This window comes from Chamaea fasciata, unplaced genomic scaffold (assembly GCF_029207755.1).
Source record: "Chamaea fasciata isolate MVZ Bird 193981 ecotype frontalis unplaced genomic scaffold, bChaFas1.0.hap1 SCAF_5, whole genome shotgun sequence".
In the NCBI taxonomy this organism is placed as follows: domain Eukaryota; kingdom Metazoa; phylum Chordata; class Aves; order Passeriformes; family Sylviidae; genus Chamaea; species Chamaea fasciata.
The window spans coordinates 31,348,668-31,371,052 of record NW_027094090.1 but is presented as its reverse complement, the minus strand read 5'-3'; the positions used below and the strand labels follow the sequence as shown (position 1 = coordinate 31,371,052).

Genomic DNA, 22,385 nt, shown 5'->3' with positions numbered 1-22,385 from the left:
CGCGCGAGCACGGCCGCGCTGCCCGTGCCTTCTCACCTCGGCCAGGGCGTGGTGGGTGACGCTCAGGGCACACAGGGCCCGCTGCCCGCTCCCGCCCGCCCATGGAGAGGCCAAGGACGGATGCAAAATCCCATAGCAGCGGACGCCGTGCTGCGAGGCCGGCCATGTGCTGCGGCCCGAGGGGGACCGGGCTCCGGGGTGGCACCGCCAAGGCATGGCGGCAGTGGGGCACGATGACGGCCCACCCGCGCCCCAGCCCCTCGGGGCCCGGCCGCGGCCGTCACATGGCACGGGGAGGGGGCTGCCGCGGGGCGGGCCGTGCTCGGGGCTCCCCCGGCCGGGCGGAGGCGGGCTGAGGTGGCGGAAAGTTTGCGGAGTGGTTGGCGGCGCTGCGGTTCCCTCCCGCTTTCTTGTCTTTACTTTTTTCTACGCCCCCGTCTCCCATCGGCTTCCCCCCGTCAGCGACCGCTCCGGGGCGTGAGCGGCAGCCGCCACCCGCGCTGAGAAGCAGGAGGTCGTGCCGCGCTGGGCTCTGTCAGTGGGGGAAACGCCAAGGACGGGAGCGCGGGCAGCGGCTCCGAGCCCGCCATGCTCCGCCGGCTCCGCACGGCGCCCGCCGTCCTCCCGGCGCTGCTCCTGCTGCCGCTGCTGCTGGGCGGCCGCCCCGCCGCCGCCCGCTGCCCCGCGCCCTGCCGCTGTGCTGGGCACCTCGTCGCCTGCAGCCGCCTGGAGTTGAGCCGGCTGCCCGAGCGGCTGCCGCGGGGGGCGGTGCAGCTGTGAGTATCGGGGTGGCGAGCTGGGGCCACCGGCCCGCGTCCGCCCGCCCGCCATCTTCTGTCCCGGGGGCCGCGGACGGGCGGGCTTTGAGGGGAGCGCCGGTGCGGTGGCGGCAGCGAGGTGCGGGAGCGGCCGGCGCTGGGGCTGCGGCCGAGCTGTCAGCGGGCGCGGCGGGGGCGCCGGCGGCCGCAGCGGGACAGCGTCCCTTGGGGCGGGCTGCGGCCCCGAACGGTGGTAGCGATAAGTTTCGCTCCCGGCTGAAATGGGCCCGGGAGTGCTGCTCAGTGTCGGAGGGAGCGAGGAAAAAGTTCTGTTGCGTTTCTTGGACAACGTGCAGTAATCACCACGTTAACGCTCATCGGTGTGCCGGGAAAGCTCCTATCGGTTTTCTTCGCGCAGGTCTTCATTCTTGGGTAGTTTTGGCGCTGGCAGTGGTGTGGGCCCGCTCGGCCGCACAGTGGCCGAACCTAGGGCAGCGCGAACTCAAGTGCTAGCTGAGGAAAAGTTACTTTCTGTGACAAACTTTTATAGAAAACGCATAAATTAGGTTAGGTTTCTAGATGTTTAAAAATTGCCGAGGGACTTCTCACATTTGTTTTTAATCGCTTGTCACTGAAAGATCTTCTATATTAGTCGTATTAATTTTCTATTACATTTTCAAAGCAGATCGAGATAAGGGCTTTAAAGTAAACAGGAAGACTTTCAATTAGTTGTGGCTAATTCTGTTCAATTGCCTCGTCTGGAGGTCATGCTGCTTTACTCATGAAATGTGGATGGCAGTATTGACACCATATGGAACTGAACACAAGCATGGCTCTGGGAGCTGACTGCTGCCAGGACTGCTATGGAAAAGTGTGAGCAGAAAGAAACTTTTTTTGCTTATGTGGTTGAAACATACGGATCTACTACTGGATCTTCTTTACAGCTTTACAGTCAACATTCAACAACTGGTTTTGCTTTCTGTTATATTCCATCCCTCTTTTGAACTGTTTTGATAAGGTAAAGTTTATAGTTTAGTTTCTTAGCTTAGCATACGTGAATGCTGTTAAAATTCAGATGTGGTAAACAAAAACAGAAGGAGAAAGTCACAGAACTTTTCATTTTTTTAGACTTGCTTGAAAAAGCATTTTTCATTAGCAGTAATCCAAATTTGTCTTTTCCACTTATGTTCCCGAGAGACAATAAAACACATTGCAGGACTTTTTTTTGTTAGCACAAGGGACATTTTTCTAATTAGAATTCCCTTGGTAATGTAAATTGCCCTTATGTAAGTTCACATTCCTTTAAAAGTGTGAGAAAATAAGTTCCGCTTGTATAAATAAGCTTTGGTCTGTTGTAAGAAACCCTGCTGTGATTACTCATTGGACAGCTGTGTCACTTGCTTTTAAACTCACAGAAGTACATCTTTGTAGGTGTCACCAAACCATGTGGTCTGGCCGCTTTTGTGTAAATATTTCTTTTGTTTGTGACAAATGCCTTAGATGTACCCAGCTCTTTATTCCTTCTCCTCTTAATAAGAACAAGGAAGAGTGTGGCATTGTCTGTTACCTCCAGCTACCCCGGTACTTGGACCTGGGATTATGCAAGCTGATAATTAACGCGTTCAGCTTTACATACGGAAAAGAGGCTTGACTAGTCTGGATTACTGTTCCAACAAACTACACATTACAAATTGTAAAAGACTGCTTACGAATTTTATTGCTTTATATCTGCTATGTTTTCCATGAAACCCTATGGTGAGTATAAGCAAAGGCTGGTAGTTTAATGGCAGGCTTTCCAGTTCTCTTGAGAAAACAACAGCTTTTTTACCACGTTCTCAACATACGCAGGCAAGACCCTCAAGCAGGAGAGTGAATGCTCTTCAGCTTGAGAAGGTCTAGGTCCATGTTAAGCTTTACACCTTTCTTTGCCCATATGTTCTAGCCCATATGGAGAGCAGGTTTTTGAAACTCTTGCTGCATTCTTTCATGCCTTTTTTTGTTCAAATTCCCTGCTGAAATAAGATTCTGAGAGTGACCTCAGAATGGAGAAAGAGTCGGAAAACAATGAACCTGAGTTATATCCCCTTCTTGGTGGCAGGTGGGAGTCTACTGCTTTGTGTGGAAGTGGCTTCACAAAGTGGAGCGTAAACAGGCTATAATTGCCAGCTTCACTGTGATTTTTAGCCAAAAATACCTTCTTCTATTAGCTTGCCTTCATGAGAGGTAACAGTCTGCTGAAAACTGATAAACATTTATAATGGCTTTGTGTACAGATAGTTTTGAAGTTGGATTTTCATTTAATTTCAGGATGTCTATCCTGATCTAGCAAGAATGTGGCGTTATTAGAGCTGGAGGAGGAGGAAGAGTGTTGAGCATTGGCCAGCATTCTCCATGTGTGCAAACTCCCACTGGCACTGCAGTAGCCTTGGCCAGGTTCACTCAGGAATGCTAAAACTATTGGTGGGGCAGAAGGGAAAGTATGAAAAATGATTTTCACTTGTGTTTGTATTACATCTTTAGTATTTACATTTTATAAATCCTCTAGTTCTCTACCAGAATTGCCAGAAAAAAAAAAGCTGTATGGTTTTCACAGCTGTTTTTCAATATTTTCCAGACTAAAGCTTGAACATAGCAAGCTGATTTATGAGTCACTTTGGATCAGTGTCTTAAAACAGCTACAGCCTGGCTTTTTGTTTTTCAGCTCTGCTGATTTCTGCTGAATTAGCAGCTCTATAGGCCCCAGTGGGACTGATTAAGGAACTGTTGCTGGATTTGCATTTTAAAATTTGACTTGGGGCTCAGGTTTCTGAGTTCTCTAAGGTAGAAGATGATAATTGTGACTAAGTGTTGTAAATTAAGTTAGAGTCTAGAAGTTAGATCTATAAAATGTGTGAAGAAGCACTTGCCTTCTCCCTCTATGCAGTAGGCTTCCTTTCAGTTTTTAATCACACGAACATTGATGTTCAGAGTTATGTTTCAGCTAGTGCTGAAACTTGTGAGTTACAGAAGATGGTCATAAAACATAATGGAACATAGAAATTAGTTTGTTTCATAGAACAGGTTCTTAGAGGGTAAAAACGATGGGCATGCTTTCTCAAGTGGAGGGAATTCTACCTAAGTGTCCAATCACTTCTATTAGAAATGTGAGGTGGAGAATAGGTATATATGCTTACTATTACGATAAAGAATTTCTTAATATGTATCTGGTTTTTGATTTTTCAGAGTGTGTTCTGTTCAATCTTCTATGACATTTGAAATTTTAGTAGCAAAAGTAATAACAGGGAATTTTCTCCCCCCTTGTAATTTGTTTTTAACATCGAAGGAAAATTCAGAAATGGAAAACACATAGTAATAATGTTTGAACAATGTCAGTTCCATTTCTTTGAAGGAAAAATAGAGTTTAATTTTCTTCTTCTTCATACTTGTTTTAAGGTATGTTGAGAAATGCATTGGACTGAAATCAACGTGTAGCTTTGCAACTGGGATGATAGATATTTATATTTCTAAAACTGGTGCCAATCCAGTGCTTATAAGTGTGAGAAACTTCTACAGGCTTAAGCTTCACTTAGATTTTTAGTAAAAGGCAAATATTTTAACTCTTGATTAATTTCCAACTACTCTGATTGAACTTAAAATGTAACTTGCAAGGCTTTTTTTCCTGAAGTTTTCTATGCCAGTAGTACTGAAGTAATGTTTAATAAAAAATTTTTATACGTATTTTATGCAACTATTGGTAGACAAGCATATAGTCTGTATGAAACAGGCAATTCAGTATTGTCTGAAGGGTTGGGCATTTTTTGTTGTTTTTTTGCTTTGGGTTTTTTTTCCATCTTGTATTTGACAACCTGCTGTAAGTAAACCAGGCATAAGAAATTTTTATGTATGTATTTTTTAAAGTAGGTGCGACTTGGAAAATGTGAATGTATCTTTAGTGTTAAAAAACAAACACACAAAAAAAGTAGTTTGAAACCTAGTGTTAGTTACACTCAGGGTTGCCTTGATAGACTCCAGATGGATGTGAGCTTGAGCTATGAGTGAAAGTGTCTGGCTCCAGTGTGGTGATCATGCACAGCAGTGGTTGTAATTGCAGGATTTTTATAGTTTAAGGACTCTGCCAGATTTTTTTTTTTTTTTAACATGTTATAACTCCAGCAGAACAAATCTACTCACGTCTGTTACTGTCTGGTAGGTCCTTTAGGCAAACATGCCTTAAATAAACCTTTTGCAGAGTTTTTAGGTGAAATGAAGAAATGCAGGTTTTTAGCACTAATGTTGAAAGCTCTTTGTTGAAATAATTACTGATTCCTAAGTCCTGTCTGATGCGTGAAGAACACTAACATGTTAGGCACTAACAGCCATAACTTAACTGAATTTTGGCTGTTTATTTGCATAGTTCTTATAATCCCTACAGACTAAAGCCAAATATTGAAGTAACTTTAAGGGCAAAAACTGTCTCTACTCTGCCTTTAAGAACCAAGTCAGATTTCTGTCTGGATTTTTGTAGCAACATACTTTTTCAGTATTTGCACTTCAGAATGCAGTGTGAGAATTTCAAATCTGTGCAGCTAATACCTTCAGATGTTAAACAAAGGGATTTTTCTCCAGTCTATGGCCAGGAGAATGTTTGCACTAAATTTGTAAGCAGTGAAAGATAGAGTCCTCTAACTTTAGTGTGGTTAACCTAATATACAGGAGAACTCAAAATCATAATGGTGAAACGAAAATTAGTGGGCTTTTGTAAACATTGACACTATATTGGTTTTCCATCATTAAGAGGAAAATCTGTAGGGGTTTAGACACCTGAAAGAAGGCACAGATATATATTAGGTGCTTGAGTCCAGAGCTGAGTCTCTGAAAACGTCTCCTCTGTGGCCACCTGAAGGTGGTGGAGTACGTTCCCCTTCTGTAGGTGGCTCTCCCCCAGCACTCAGCCTGCTTCTTTTGTTCTGGAAAATGCCATCCACGCCTACAGCTGTGCCCTGTGTGCACACTCCTGTGCAGCCCCGGCTTGGGAAATGGAGCACATCTCTTTTCCCTGCCTGTGGCCCTGAGCCAGGCTCTGGTGCCACAGCGCAGCAGCCTGCTGGGCCTGGTCCAGTTAGCTGGCTCAGAGCACACCTTACAGCCAAGTACTGGTGGTACCCTTCATAATACCCATACGTGCATGGGATTATTTTTTATACCGAATTTTTATTGTTACTGGGGTTTTTTAAACTGCCAACTGCGGGAGAGGACAGAAGTGACAATGAAACTGTTCTGGCACCATTGAAGGAGTCAGTTGGGAGAATTCAAAACAGAGTTTTACTCTCCACATGTTCTGTTGAGGAAACCTAGATGCCTGACTGGGTTTTAACATTACACCTGTGTCTGAGGATGTGGAGTCATGGGTGCAGGGAAACTGGAGTTCTCTGGACTCTGAAGCACTCTTCACTTGATGCAACAGCTGCTTACTGCTGAGGTGTGCTTCCTAATTTCTTTTTATGTCTGCATTACAAACACTCACTGAAGTGGATTTAAGAACTCATTAAAAATAATACTGTTTTTGTTAGCTGTGTTGGATAGATGTAGTGTTTTAACTTGGAAAAAATGCTTGCAGATGGCTGGATTGATGCTGGTGAGGTAGAGGTAATCTGTAGTGGGGGAACAAAGTGCATCTTTTGGTGGCTGAGTAGCTGGAAAGGGGGGGCCTTCAACAGAGCTAGTCACGGTTACAAGGTGAGTTGTGAGTCTGTACTACTTGTGCAGAGGTTCAGAGACGTGCTAATTTGAGTTCCTGCAATTAGTTTTTCTGTCTTTTACCTTGTAGTCACTCTTATTTCTGTTATGTTTCCAGTACTTATGAGGCCACAGCAAAAATTTCTTAGGACTCTTGTATGGTGTCAAGTGCTCGAGTAAAGATGCATGGCACTGTAAGGAAAAGTATTTCTTGTGGTCAACAAGAAGTGTTGCATTTTTAGTATCTAGCTTGTTTAGTAGCAAATGCTACAAAGGTGTAAGGATTGCTTATATTGCATCAGTATGTAGTGGGGATCTTCAACATGGCACAAGCTAAATGGTCGAGCTACTTCTTCAAGTGTAATTTAGTGTGGTATTAATATCACTAGTAACGGACATCTTCAAACTCAGATTTAGTCCTTGCTATGTCTGTTTTCTTCTGCTGTTTCTTAAGATCTCCATTAAATTTGCTTATGTGGGGATGATGTCCTGAATTTTGTGGAAGCATGAAAATACAAGTGCGATTTATGGGCAGTCCTCATTGTGTATTTGGGAGCTATGGATTGGTTTTGAGACGTGGGTGAGAAGACTGAAATATGATTAACCCAAGGAATGAGACTGCAATGATTATTGTTTTTTGAATTTTCCTTGTTAAAGTAACCAAGAGGTTGTTACAGCCATATCTTCTGTTGTGAGGAAATGTGGGAGAGGGGTTCTTGATGTATCTGAGACAAAATCATAAGATTTTTTCCATGGGTCCTGTGTACATTCCAGTAAACAGTTCTGTATTGTTCAGAGATACTAGGAATTTCTTTGACACTTCTAGCAGTGATATTTGCATTTATATTTGTGTATTTATACCTTGTATAGGCAAATGAGTTTCTATTCTAATTTTATTAACATAAAAAAATCTTTTTATGTACTTTGAGACAAGTGAGAACATAATTTGGATTGAAATTGTGCTGCTTTACCTGATATTGTATGGCAAAACTGACAGGGTGTTTATTTTTGTAACCTCATAGGGACTTAAGTTACAACAAATTATCTTCAATCAAGACCAGTATCTTGGATCACCTTCATAGTCTTCTGGAAGTGTAAGTTAATTTGTTTTAATTAAAAAACATACTGAAACATAAACTCCAACCAAAAGTACCCAACCTATGTTTGTGTATGCTAATTGTATAGTTATTTCTCTAGGGATGATTGCTTGAACAACAAAGATACTTGCTGTTCTGATATTTTACATTAAGTGAAACTGGAATTATTTTTTAATTTTGAGGTGCTAACATCAAAGCTAACTCTCCCTTTTGTAATATTAATAGGAAGTTGAACAACAATGAACTGGAGATCATTCCAGATCTGGGACCAGTCTCAGCAAATATAACTCTTCTGTCTTTGTAAGTAGATCTTACTCTTGTCCCTGGTTAGTGGAACTAACTCTACAGGGTTCATGGAAATGTGTGCATTACAGAGATTAAAGTAAAATAATTGGAAATAGAGCAGCTTGTGGTTAGGAAGTTGATTATGTCATATTATTTAGTAGTTCTTTAAAATGTGTATAATTGAGCTTAATCCTTGTAGTTTTTGTGCTTCCCAGATACAAAGACTGCATTAGAATTAATTTATATTGTGGTAGTGCCCAGAAGCCTCAGTCCTGTTGTGCTAGGCACTGTACAAGCATCCGTAAATGTTGCAAAAAACTTGTACAGTGCTGTCTTGAGAACAAGACTTACACTGTTGTTATGCATCTTGGCTGAAATCCTGATGTGTTAAGTCATGACAGAATTCCATTAATTTCACTGGGCAATACAGGGAAATCCCCTCGAGGTGCAGCTTCAGAGCAAGTATCTAGGTTAGAAGATGTTTTGCCAATGTCTTGAAACATTTTCTGAGTCTGTTTTAATGTGTGGCACATTTTTTTATGACTGCAGTTTTTACATAAAATTGTAACATTATTGTGTCCGTGTTCATTGCTTTTCATGAAAGAAATGAGTAGGTTACTTGGTGTTCATTTGTAATCTGAGTATAAAGTTGTAAAATGCATATCAGGCCCATAACCAAAAAAGTTGATTTTAAAGGAAATTTTACTCCTGATGTTTTAACAATAAATTTATTGGATTTTTTTTGTCTGTGATTTAGTTTTGATAAACTGTTGGAAGTAGAGTGTGGAAAAGTAGTTACTGTTAGTTAGCAAAAAAGAAAAGACCTGGTTTTCACATGTGGGGTTTTCGTTTTATCAATGGGAATCTAAAGTGTGTAAAGCTATTAATATGTAGCCCTCTGGCCAAATCCTGTCCTTGAATACAAATTGCAAGTTACCTTTCTTGAAGAGTCCTGAAGGGTTAAAGCTATACAATAAACTTTGGAAAGCTGTTCAGTTAATTAAATTGATCACTATTCAATTGCTTACATCTGGTGATTTATAGGGGTTTGTTGTTACTCTAGGCCTAGGTCAGCCAAGTCAGCTGGTGCAGCCGCTGTGTCTGGGCTGCACTGTTTGAATAAGAACTAAGTGACATTTGATACTGATGTGGTTTCTTGCAGATCAAAATCAGGAAAGAATGAAGGAAAAAGCAGATGGTGTCTGACAAATAATTGTTGAATTTAAGCAGATCTTTTATTTTGCAGTAGCACTGGCATTACTTTTACACTGGCATAGCATTCTGTAGTTTAAGCATCTAATTGAGCTAAAGATTATATATATATATATTTTATATATATATTTATATATATAACCACCTTGCTAATGTCCTTTTTACTACAAGGCTAGAAATATTAGCATAATAAAGAGGTTTATATCGTCTTGCTTTACTTCTGAATTCTTAGCATTTCTCCTTCTCATGGGAGCTCAAAAAGTTTAGAGGAATCTAAAACCATTCCTTTGCAGCTGTGAAAAAATCTTGGCATTCCTTTGAGAGAATAAATGATTATCAGTCACTGTTGAATTGTTTGTTTCATAGCCTTAGGTCCCTGGCTTGGGGCATTTACTCGGGTGTGGTCAAACATGGAAAAATCTTAGTTAGATCTGTGCTATGCGCTGTATATGCTAACACTTGAAAGAAAAAAAAAAGTATTTTCTAAAAGCTTTTATCACACTACTAATGCAGTTAAAGTTGCTCTGGTTGGGTGTTAGCTTGTTTTCCTTCTAATTCTGTGTGTGGATAAGGAGATTACTGAATGTGACTCTGCTACAGCTGAAATTTAATACCTATTCTACGACTACAGCAGAGATTCCTGGAGTTTAATATGGCAGAAACAATTATTTTACAGTTAAGATAATTGTTTGTTCTGTATCTAAACAGATGAACATAAAACATAAAATTAGAGTGATATTGTATTGCTTAAAAATGAAGCATCTTGTCTCTTTGACCCTGCTTTTCTTTAAAACATAGAGTAGAATCATAGAACCGTTTAAGTTGGAAAAGACCTTTAAGATCATTGAGTCCAACCATTAACTCAGCACTGTCAAGGTCACCACTAAACCATGTCCATAAAAGCCACATATGCACATCTGTAAATACCTCCAGCGAGGGTGGCTTAATCCCTTCCCTTTGCAGCCTGTTGCAATGCTTCACAACTTTTGCCATGATGAAATTTTTCCTAATATCCGTCTAAACTTTCCTTGGCACTACTTGAGGCCATGTTCTTTTGCTTGTTACTTCAGAGAAGAGACCAACCCCCCACCTCCTTTTGGGTAGTTTTGACGGTGATAAGGTCTCCTCTGAGCCTCCTGTTCTTACTGATCAGATGTTATTTATATAAAGATATTACATTTAATTTAATAGGAAACAGTGTAAATAAAGGGAAATAAACATACAGCTGTTTGGCATAAAAATACACATAGTATTGTGGTAGCATAAATGGACAAATACTCAATCTAATGATGCTTCTTTTTAGAAGTGAAAAAATGCTTGCATTTGGTTTTCTGTGGTGGATGTTATTTGAAGGGATTGAATCAAACTGAGTTAATATATCTTAAGTCATGCGAAAAGAACACATATGGAACAATTAGAATATAAGTTTTAGAACTGCTCTTCAGAGAAACGTTTGATGACTTTCTCCAGGATTCTAAACTTCTGTAAGAAAGGAGGTTATGAAGCCTTTCCAAAGCAAACCGCTGTTACTGTGTTGAGGCTTTGTTCTGGCTTTCAAATAATAGCAGAAAAGAGGGTGATAGTGTTCTGAAACTTGATTTGATTACACTTCTTAGGAGATTCATATATGTTGGTTCATTACTGTCAGTTGAAAAACCAGGTGTTTTTTTCCAAGGAATATTCAGGGAATGCTATAGAAGTGATAACCTCTTTTCTTGCCAGTATCTTCTTTGTTGAAGAAGCTCTATCACAAAATTTTTTTCTTTCACTTGTTAAGAACTCTCACGGAGCTGGGGAACCGTAGAATTTTACCTGTTCTGAAAGAATTTTCTTGCCCTGCAGAGGAAATTACACTGCTGGTATGTCTCCAATAACACTGCAGGTATCCCCATTCAGCCAAGTATGTCTGAATTCTTTGAAGAATATAAACAAGCATGGGTGGATTATCATGTTAGTCCAGTTTCCATTTCTGGAGCTACCTCATGTCTAGCTATCTAGTTGATATTTTATCTAAATGAGATATTTACATACTAGTTAATTATTCAGAATAAACATACCCAGAGCAGGAGATGGTCCCAGTCTGTCTAATGTGAAACAACAGTGCTAACGTTTTGTTTTTACCAATGCCAGTCGAGGGTTGAACATCTTGGGAATGAAAAGTATCAGGCAGGCACCACCCCCCCACCACCACCCTGCGGGGGGTGTCAGTGTGAAGGAGTGAGTGTACATGGATATTCAGGCACACTCTTATTACATGGCTGGAGATGTATCTATGATTTTATTCATGTGATGAGTATGCGTCTTGTTACATGTCATAGGAGAGCTTGTGAGCCTCCTGAGAATCTGGATATTAAGTTGAGCTACATGGGTGGTAGTTTGGGCTATATCTGGTCAGGAGGCTTAGGTCAAGTCTCTGAAAATTAAATTGCAAGGTGTTCATTTTGCACAGCCACCGAGCCCTTTTATAGACCTTCTATGAGAGAAGGCATGAAGAGACCAGTATATTAAGGCAGGAAGAGGGAAGTTCAAGTATTTGCCAGAGATAGCACAATAGCCCTAGCCAGGAGGTCAGGTCCCCCATGTGCTGGCAACATAAGCTTTTGAGGAGAGTATTGTATTTAACTGCTGCTTACCACGGATTTATCATGTGCAGACACCACACACAGTAATGTAGGTGTATTTATCTATCCCTGGAAGTAAAGTATGTTAGAAGTTTTCTAGTTTGCATTCCTGAAATAAATGTAAAAACAGCTAAATTAATGGGGAATTGCTTTAAGTGGTTGTAGTAGAAAATCTCTCGTTTCTTGGAGAAAAACGAGTTTATTTTTACTCTAAGATAGGTGGATTGCTTTTGTTTCAGGTACAAAAATGGGCACTAATGCCCTTATTCCAGAAGAACACGTGAAAGTCTTGAATATTGTTTCCATTCTAATGACATTGTTTATCCAAGATGTACCAGTTCTGTCCTATCTATCCTACAAATCTTCCTAAACCAGTGATTTTGACACAAGAAGAAAACTAATACTGCCTTTTAGGTCTATCACAGTTGTAGTTTTGGGTCTAGGGTAAAAATCCAGAAGTAGCTTGTAACCAAATAGTGTAAGTACCATAGCCTTGTCTAGAAGTCCTGCTTGGTCTTTACCTACCAACTACTATTTGCATAAGGGTTTTACTTTAAAACTCGTCTGAAAATGTTAACTACTTTTAATGTTACTAGTATTTTGTAAGGAAGGGACCCTGATTTGCAAATTCAGCAATGCTGTTTAAAATTTTGTTTAAGGATATAGAGTTTAAATAAGAAACCCACGCTGCTTTTACTTGCAGAATTTTAAAATACATGTAGTTGTAGACACTCTCCAACATTATCAGTACTCTGTATCCTTGAGTATTGTGAAAAATGGAAGGTAGCTTTGAGTACTGAAGTATCCTGCTTCTCCAACTAGAATTTATTGTTCTTATCAAAATATATGTGTACAACTAATATTAAAACCCCCATGTTTCTCATTACCCACGTCCAGGATATGTTCCCTGGTAATCTGCTTGCAGTCATTAGGAACTAGAAAGCTGTACACACCCAAAGCTTTAGTACACAAGGTGAAATTCTAACATTAGACTAGTCTTCAAGAATTGAGTGTTTTAAATAAACTTGTAATTTTACGTTTTATTGAATAGGAGATATTGAATTTAAAGGCACTATAGCATATGGTGCAGGTGATACAAATTCTTATGTTGTAAGGAGTGATCATATTAGTCTAGAATGCAAACAAATACTTGGTCTTAGTAAAGCCAGAGAGGAAAATGCAAAAGTTGTGGTGTGAAAGTTAAAGGGTGCATGAATGATTCATAGTTCTGGAATGTTTTTCAAGTCTTACATTAATGTGTGTTTTATATTAGGTTCCCGCTTCACTTTTTTTTTTAGAATGTGAAATCTTGTGTTTATAAGAGACATAATGAAAATGAGACATGGTAGAAGTTTATCTGTGCTCTGCTGGGGGAATCCTCCAACTCTCTCTGTACAGGAAGCTTTTAAGGCAGGGACTTGTTCACTTTTGAGTTCTGAGATAGTTAAAAGTGCTGCAAAAATTCAGGCAGTTTTTTGAAATGTGACCATGTTTATTAAATGATGAACAGAATCCATGAGCCACTTCTCTGAAGGTTTTCTACAGCCTTTGGTTTGTAATGTCTTTCTGTCAATATGTGCTGAGTTTAAATTCACTGACTTTGAAGATGTGTCTTATATCCTGGATGTTTAAAATGGTAAATGAACAAAAAGCACTATCAGAAAAGGTCAGGAGATAAAAACAGGACAAAAGAACAGTAAAGCAGCCAGTCCTAGGTGTGACTGCAGAGGTCATAAATTTTCGCAGTAAGAAAAACTACTTCAACTTTAAATTTAGCTTTCTGATCAGCCACTACAAAATTAGCTTGATTACTTATCTTACTTTATGCACAAATATAGTTACTGAAGAAAAGCACCCCTTCTACTATTGAGAAGGGATTTTTTTTTTTTTTTTTTTAAGCATTGTGTATCCCTTTCTGTTTAAAAACTGGAAAAGTGTAGTTGTGTATGTTATGTGATAATGGCCATCCTGGATTAGGCTTCAGATAGTCATATTGAGAAATAAAATTCAACGAATTGAAGCAAACACTCAGAATAAATCCTGGATTTGTCCCAGCTGACAGTTTGGTAATAAGAGTGATAGTTTGCACTTTGTGGCAGAAACTTAAACCCCTGTGAAGGGCCCTCAGTAAAGACAGAAGAGAGGGTGTGAGGTCTCCTCTTTGTCATCTCACAGTGGTCTGGGAGTGAAAACTGTGTGTAAAATCCAGGAGAACACTGTCTCGGTATGTAGTTAGAAAGCTGCAGTCATAAGAAAGATGTTTAGATGAAAATCCTGAAAATGAAAGCTTACATTCAGTAGGAGTGGATTCCTTTCCCTTCTGTGCTTGCCAGAGAAAGTGGTATTGTTTGTTTATAAAGCTAGCATACTAAACTGAAGTCTGGATCCCAGTATGAAGAAAATGTTGGTCAAATATTTTACGTCCTTGTCATCTCTTCAGCTACCACTTTATTATGGGAAGGATTAAGATTTGGATGCTGCCTGGAAGAGTTTGTTTTGAAGAAGGATTGAAAGAAAGGATAGAGAAATGCCAGGCCAGGCTTCAGGCGTAACGCTACTTGGAGAGTATCCCAAAACTGAGACTGGTAGTAAACCATGTGTGACTTGGTCTGAAGTTTTAGAGTGAGGAACTTACAGGAATTAGTTCTTGCAGTTTTTGACATTTGGTGTGGAGACTTAAGAGGAAGTAAGTGAATGAGTTTTTAAAGAAACCTGACTTAGTCAGACTTACAGACGTGGAAACTCAATTTTTATGGCAGCAAGTTAGGCTGAATGATGGGAAAGAGAAGTACATAGAAACCCAGAGTTTGTTGTAGCAAAAATATAAGGAGTGAGAGCCTAGATTAATGCTTTTGCAATGAGAATAGAAAACAATGCAAATTTTATGAGCTATTTGCCGTGGATAAATCTGTCATGATTTTCTGATCATAGTGGTATAGGAAAAGGTGAATTAAAAAGAATAGTAGTGGACTACAAAAATAGAGAACGCTGTTCTGATGTGACAGAATGGAAGAGTGGTAGGAATTTTACAGAGGCGCAGGGCATTTGATACGGAAAATGAGAGAAGTGAGAATGAAATTGAGAGGTCAGGCATAAGTGTTTGGATTATGTTTTAGAGAATTGGTGGTGCTGATTGCAATAGAGCAGTGAAATCACTTGTGCCTTGAGTGAAAGAGAAGTGGATGGGAGAACATTCCTTACCTTGTATTAATGATTGAAGTTAAGGGTACATCTAGAAGAGTGTGCAGTCTAAACTGCCTAGACTTTGGTCTGCACCCTCTAAAAGGGAGGGTTGCCCTGTAACAAAGAATAGGTGTTTTTACTTAGGAACTCTATACATTAGATTAGAAAGATGATTTATAATACTGGAGGGCACTATTTGGGTTTATCTTAGTCATATTTAAAATTTTCCAAGATTTTAGGATTAACTAACTGTCACACAGCTCACCACATCTGCAATGGGCTATTATTCCTCCCAAAGCTCTTGCCAAACTAGTTATGCTTGCATTGCCTGTGTTTATAGTTGTTAAAATAAACGGATGAACTTACGCATTCACTTGCCTATCACATGCTAAGTAACTTGTGATTATTTTGGAAAAGCCAGAAAACTGAATTCGAAACAGACATCAGGGTATTAAGAAGAGAGTTTGGAAAGAAAGCTTAATTAGTCGCCTGTTGGTAGTATGACTAGAATCAGAAGAGAATTGTTATGTGTTTTTAAGTTTGGATTTTTCTCTTTCTTCTTTTTTGATGATAGAAACATATCTGATCACAGAGTTGTTTCAGTCTGCATCTTTCTCTTTCCCCTTTCCCAGTTTATGTTTGATTTGGGAATCAATAAACCTTTGGTTTCAAGTTTTGAACAGGGTAGGAGTAGCCTACAGAGTTCTGAGTTTTCATTTTCTGTTTTATGCCTGTATACCATAAAAATCACAAAATATAGAAACAGATTCTTTCTGACATCTGTCTTGAAAGAGGAATGAGAGGCATGGATCATGGAGTGAGTGAAGGAGACCTTCAAAAGAAGGAACAACGACTTGCCTCAAGGAAGACGAGAAGCTTGTGTGTGAAAGAGAGGCATCAGACTTGTAAGCCTGCCAGTAGAACTGGAAGTGAGCCAGAATCTGGGGTTTATTTCTGCTGGCTTTGTCTTGGAGAAAAGTGGTTTCACTTGTAATACTTCTATAGCTTGCAAATATTTAAAAACAAAAACAAAACAAAACAAAAACATCAACAACCCAGACTTTCTTATTTCAGTCCAGTTAGGTGTCTTAATGATGAGAAGAGCATGTAGTCCCATTCGTATCAGAGGCTGATTTTTTCGTAAGGGTTCAGTTTAAAACTGCAATTTCAGTATTTTAAATGATGTAATTGTTCATTACAATATGGCTCAGTATTCAAATGAGTAGAAATTGAAGAAAAAAAGAACATTTTTGCACTTCTTGAAGTAGTAGTTACTGAGGCTCTTCTGATAAGGGTTCCTTAAAGTTTGTCCCGTCTTATCCTAAAAGCCACAAGTTATGTATCTTCCAGCACTTCCAGTTGCAGTCTTAATCCCTTGTATTTAATAAAATTTGGTTTTGCTTCAATTTTCTTCCACACAGTATGTTTACATCATTGCTCCCAAAGGAGTTTGGGAGGGGAGGGAGTGCAAGAAAGAATATGCCAGCTATATGAATATGATGTCAGCTGGTGAGTGATGGGAAAAACAGGTGAAAAACCTGAAAATTTAAAAGGAGGCTGTGGGTTGTAGTGGGACACAATGGAGACCATCCAGAATGTGTTCAGATGTGGACGGTCGTGTTGGTTTTGCAAGGGCTCTGATGTGGCTGCCTCCAAAAGAGCTCTAATCTGGTCAGACTAGGCGTCCATTAATCTCTGGGTTTTGGCCTCAGTACTGGTCAGAAAGATACATCTAGTCCTAGCAGAACACTTCCCCCCCCCCCCCCCCTTCTTTATGTGTCCTCTTGTTTTCCAGCAGGAGATTCCACTGTGGTTTCATTTGCCTGTTTGTGATTCAGATTATTCTGCCCCTCAGGGTTTAGTTGAGGGAGAGGTGGTGCTGTATTAGTCCAGATATACACATATGTTAAGATAGTTACTTTACATCAAACAGTTATGCAGAACAAGCTTCATGGACTCTTCTCCAAAGTTGTCTTTCTACACAACTTGTTTCTTACCAGGTTGCTCTACCTCCAGGCTCCTACACGTACTCCTTGTCAGGATAGGAGGGTGATCCAACTAAGAAGTTTTCAAAACACTGCAGATCAGGATATAGCTGGAAGAAGAAGTTATGCTCGAAGTGCAGGAGTGGTTTTTTTGTGCTGAGATTTCAAAGAGAAACAAAAGATAGGACTTCAGGTACTAATCTGTTCCTGCCTTGGATTTTCCATGGTACAGTGTGCATGAGGAGTAACAACTTAGGAAGCTTACATGGATAGTTTCCTTAGGTAGAAAACATTTCATACTGACAGTCTTTATCCAGAGACAGTATGACTATCTCAGATCTTTAAAAACTGAGCGGGGGAGGGGGGGAAATGTTTCAGCACTTAAGAGCTGTTATATCTGAAAGGCATTAACTAGATGGTCAACAAAATGGATAGAGAAGTTTTTGACCTGCTTTGTCTTTCCCCAGAGTAAGGAAAGTACAAGTCATTAGGTCAGATACATGGTAGCTGATTCTATAGAATGAGTCTTAAGATCAGGATTGAGAGGGCTGTTACAGGATTTCTGGTCTACTGCTGTGTTTAAAGTCATAAATGTTGAGAGGGAAAGCTAAGGTTTCTAATACCCATAATGAAAAACTGGCATTCTCTCTTAAGCTGGTATTCACACAGGCTTATGTAAAAGTTGTTCAGTCAGTCTGTATGCACTCGTGGTCGTTGGTTTGTGGAGTTACTTGCTGAAAGTCAGGGTGTAGGCACTAAAATTGCAAAAGGCACGTTCAAATTCATGTAGGTATTTTTTGGTGGGTTTATCTGCATTCCTTGGTGCTCCTGCTGCTTTAGCTGTAACAGAAGTTGTAAGGAAGCTGCAGCATGTTGTTGTTCCTTCCACATGAAGAAATTGTTACCAAATTGCTGCAGGTTTGTTTCTGGGAGAATTTGATGTGCTGGTTTTGTTGTTGCAGGGGTTCTCTGTTTTTCTCATCTCCCTCAAAGGTCTTGGTGAAGGTGAAATTAAACCAGCGGGGTGTATGCAGCTCCTTTTGTCTGAACACAGCAATAGTAGCATGTCCCAAGAAAGATTTTCCTCTCAGTGAAGAAACTTCTGTCACTGTGCCCACATGTGTACTCTTTGGTTCTGTCTTGACAGTTAAGCTTGTGTTTTCAGCATGTCCTTCTTGACTGATTTTGATGGTGATTTGGCAGTTATGAGGAAGGTGGTATATTTTTTTTTTTCAATTTGCTTAAGCAATGATTATGAAGAAAAAACAAATTAAACTTTCTCATTTTAAATAAAGTTGGGTCTTAAAGTAGAACTATTTTGATATCTTCAGTACCGAATAATCTTGTAGATGTGAATTATTACATTCTTTTGAAGAGAAACTGGACTGGGGTCCAGAGAAATAGGGAGTGAACCATTCAGCTATTTTGTAGCTGAGTAACTTCTACCAATATGATTAAGCAAGAAGGGGCAGTGAGGGCTGGTTTGATCTTGACTGTGAGATGGACTAGGACTGTGATATGTAGTGCAGTTTCAGTGAGCAAAATAAGTTGCTTGTCACTCTTCAACATGGCCTTACCGGCTCGTAAACAAAAAATGTTCCTGAAACAAACAAGCTGCAGGTTTTTTGTTTGGTTGTTTTTGTTGTGGCCTGGTTTGTGTCAGGTAATTTGCCAGTTGGTTTAAGTGCTGCTCTGAAGACGGTGGAAGAGTTGTATTTGGTTCCATTAGATTCAACTAAAGTTTGTAATGCAGGGGCTATTATCCTGCCAGTTGTGAGGAATTTCTGTTTTATGGAGCAATACTGACACAAAGACAGCACTGTGCAAGCCGTCTTATAACTGAACACTTTCACACTGCAATTTAGGAGGCGTGCAGTTCAGGAAATTGCTGGCTTCTGCTGGAGCACACTTTTACTGCAAGGAAAATTTTATTCGTCACTCAAGTAATTGGCAGTTTTAATACCTTGTTAGTAATTACCTTGTAAACAAACTAATGCATAAAGGCAAGGCTCTATCACCTGTTATCTAACTCACATTCTTATTTGGCCCATGGAACTGACACGTGGTGGTGTTTGTTGTTGTTTTTTATTAAAGTAATTTGTTTCCATTTATTATAAATACTTTCAGATAAGAGTTAAAAAATGCAGTATACCTCTACCAGACAGCCTAAGGAATGAAACATGATACAAGCTCAGCGTTGGAGGGGCTGCAGGATTGCTTACCCATTCCCATATGTGGTCAGAAAGCCCATTCATCTCGCTTCTGGTTCAGTTTGTGAGTTAGGACTTTTTTGTCTTGAGTGGTAGTTCCCCACACCCCTTGAATACATAAGAGTTGCCCATGCTACCTTGATGTGTATCTTACTATTTGATCCAGAACAAGTATTTCCAGTAAAGGTAAACACCTTCCAGAATTAATATTCTTGTTGATAGTTTTACTAAAATTGCATTTGCCTGCCATCTCTAGGATCTGGGGAAAGCTCCTAAATTTTGGTAATTATCAAACAAGGTATAGAATGTACCACAGCTAGAACTGACTTGAACTTACAAGGTAACAAGAATCATTTCAGGTTGCATTTATTTAATTGGTCATGATCTGCTTTCACCTATATACTGGTAGCCCTGAAGGATAATGTTGCTGGTGTGTGTGTTTGATTCTGTACGTTATGCAGCCAAGATGGAAAAACTGGTGGGTTGCTGGGTATGAACATGGAGTACGGTCACTGGAAAAAGCTCATGTGTGAAAGTGAAAGAAGGGGTGCTCCTTAGAGCAGACTACAATACCCACATCTTCAGATTGTTGCATACTTTTTGCTGTGGAATTGGGTGTGATGGTGAGCTAAAGTTTGACCAGACATGGAATCCAAAACTCCTGTAATGACCTCTAATATGCAGAAGTTTTGTTCTTTGCCAACTCATTAGAAAAATCTGTAGGTTGGAATACTAGGTCTAATTCCACAATTATAGAATGTTTTTTAGGGGGGTGCACTCTCATCCATCTTTCATAATCTAGCTTTGTGGTTTTTTTCTGGAAACGCTGTTGAACTTCCATGCCAAGGGAGTTTTCAAAAAACCCCAAACACTGTTTAGCTACTATGATATTAATTTTCTTGAAATAGAAAACAGCTCTAACCATATTTCATTGCATGTCAAAACTGTGACATACTGTTCCATGCAAGTACCAGATATTTCTACTATTCAGAGGTAGGTGATTATAGAGTTTTACATCTCTTTTTTAAGGCCATGAATTTCAGTAATTTGATTATATTGCATTTTTTTATAGTTTACTGGAATTATATTTTAAGAAATAATTAAAATTTATTTAGACTATTCCAAATTGTGATTTCCAATTAATGTTATACATAGAGAACATACTTTATTGCTTTTCTCTAACTCAAAATTATTTTCAAGTAGAGGAATTAAGAACTAACATTTGCCAGAGTTATTTAGTTAATATGTATTTATTCTGGAAATGACAGTCTTCTGCCTACTGCCCTTAAATTTCAGGACCAGTAACAAGATTGCCAACATTTTATCTGAACATCTGAAGCCATTTCAGAGTCTAGAAACTTTGGACTTGAGCAACAACAACATATCGGAGCTAAAAATCTCATCATTCCCATCATTACAGCTCAAGTATCTGTAAGTAAAATTTAATTTTGTTTGTTTGTTTTGTTTTTTGGTTTAGTTTTTTTTTTTCTTTCAGGTAACTTTCAAAAATCTTGTTGGATAATTTAGATTGACTGCTGTTTATTAAGGTACTAAGTCTTCTTTTAATTGGAATGACATTAAATATTCCTATTTTCACCTGTCTAGTTTAACATAAGCTGCTAACTTGAATATATGAGTTGTTACAATGAGGTGTTTTAATTCATTAAAAAAAAGCTAATGCCATTATCTTGAGATGAAATAAAGAGATGTGTCTCTTGAGAGAAATAATTATGTGATAAAATAAATTTAGATTCCCCATGGATAGATTAGTTTGTATTTATATGGAGTTTGATAGACTTCTTGTGAATACACTCTTAATTCTTATTCAGGAATATTGCAGTGCCAGATACACTGACTGATAAAGTAACAGGATTGCCACATATTATCCTCTTCCATTATCACACTCTGGCAGAATAGAGTAAAATGGTGGTGGTGAAATGCTGTTTGACTATAGAATAAGCTGTCAAGAGCTCTAATTAATATGAAAAAATTCCATTTTTAAACGACTAAGCACCACAAGAGCTTTAGTGTTACACTACTTGGTGTTAAGAATTTATTAAATAACTATAAATTTAACCTTCTAGACATTGTTTCAACAGGTACATTAACAGTAACCGAATAACCTCTATGGAGCCTGGTACCTTTGACAATTTGTCTACCACACTTCAAGTATTGAAGCTGAACAGGAACAAAATTTCAGCAATTCCTCAAAAGATGTTTAAACTGTCCCATCTGCAGCACCTGTAAGTGTAACCTACAATTGACTAATTGTTTTCAGGTTTTCCGAAGCACTGGCAGTGCTTGAACTTTAGCCTTTAATTTAACCAGAGGCAGAGTGAGACAGACAGAGAAAACATATTACTACAACCCTTACTAACTGCAGCGTTGTACTGAACAAAACTAGTCTTATATGTTGGTGAGATGTGAACAGTCTTTGTGTTTAAAATTGTGTTTGCCTATTAAAAGTAAAAAAACCCAAAAAGACTGGAAAAGGGTTAGTAGCAATATTTCTTTAAAAAAGCATCAGGAAAATAGTAAGCAAAGTAAACTTATATTTCACTGCAGCAGTCATTTTGTTCTTTCACAGTGAAATGAAGGAAATTGATTTGCTTTCAGATGGCATGACAATAAGCAATATGCTTGAATAAATAGACTTTCAGCTTTACTGATATTGTGCTGTCCATAAATGTTTTACTGAATAAATAATAAAGTTAAATGAAAGAGACTGTTTATTTTTTTTTTTAATTGGAAAATTTAGAAAGTGCAGAAGATGGACAGGAGAATGGGTGTCACTTTGTCCAATCCTGGATAATTATTTTCCGTGTCAGATGTCAGGAGTTAAAAAGCTCTTAGGTTAGCCTTGAAAGTGTTAGTTTATAAGAACACTGTAATATTAGGGTGCTTGACACTTCTGGAAAAGAGTGACTGTGTTTCTTCTGTATACAAGTGCTGGAATGGTTTTACTCAGGCCTCAGTAGGAAGAGTATGAGAAGAGTCCTGCAAAGCTCAGGATTTGTTAATGATCTTGGTAGACATTCCAGTCTATAGATTCACTTTAAATTTTGCATGTTGGTTATATTCTTGCCTAAAAATGTTCCCTTTATTCATAGTTGGTATGCTGACCAAGTTATGTTAGGTAGCTTATATGTAAGGAAGGCCAAAAATTTGTGTAACCACCTGAAAGTATTCAGTGAAGAATGAGGAAGAACTAAAGTCTGTTCTTACCAAATGTTCTTCACTTTTTGTTCATATTTACACACAGGATGAGAAGTAGGGTTCTCCCTCAGGTTTGTTATCAGGTAGGTTTTGTGTCAGACTG

General features: G+C 39.1%; 1 protein-coding gene across 1 annotated transcript in view; it reads left to right on the top strand.

Moving 5' to 3' along the window:
* The first annotated feature begins 588 nt into the window (after positions 1-588).
* Positions 589-22,385, top strand: part of LRIG3 (leucine rich repeats and immunoglobulin like domains 3) — a 40,976-nt gene continuing 19,179 nt past the window's right edge. The window contains exons 1-5 of the mRNA XM_066183148.1: positions 589-776; positions 7,496-7,567; positions 7,796-7,870; positions 20,363-20,497; positions 21,166-21,309. Coding sequence (XP_066039245.1) covers positions 589-776; positions 7,496-7,567; positions 7,796-7,870; positions 20,363-20,497; positions 21,166-21,309 — 614 coding nt within the window. The remainder of the gene's footprint in view (positions 777-7,495; positions 7,568-7,795; positions 7,871-20,362; positions 20,498-21,165; positions 21,310-22,385) is intronic.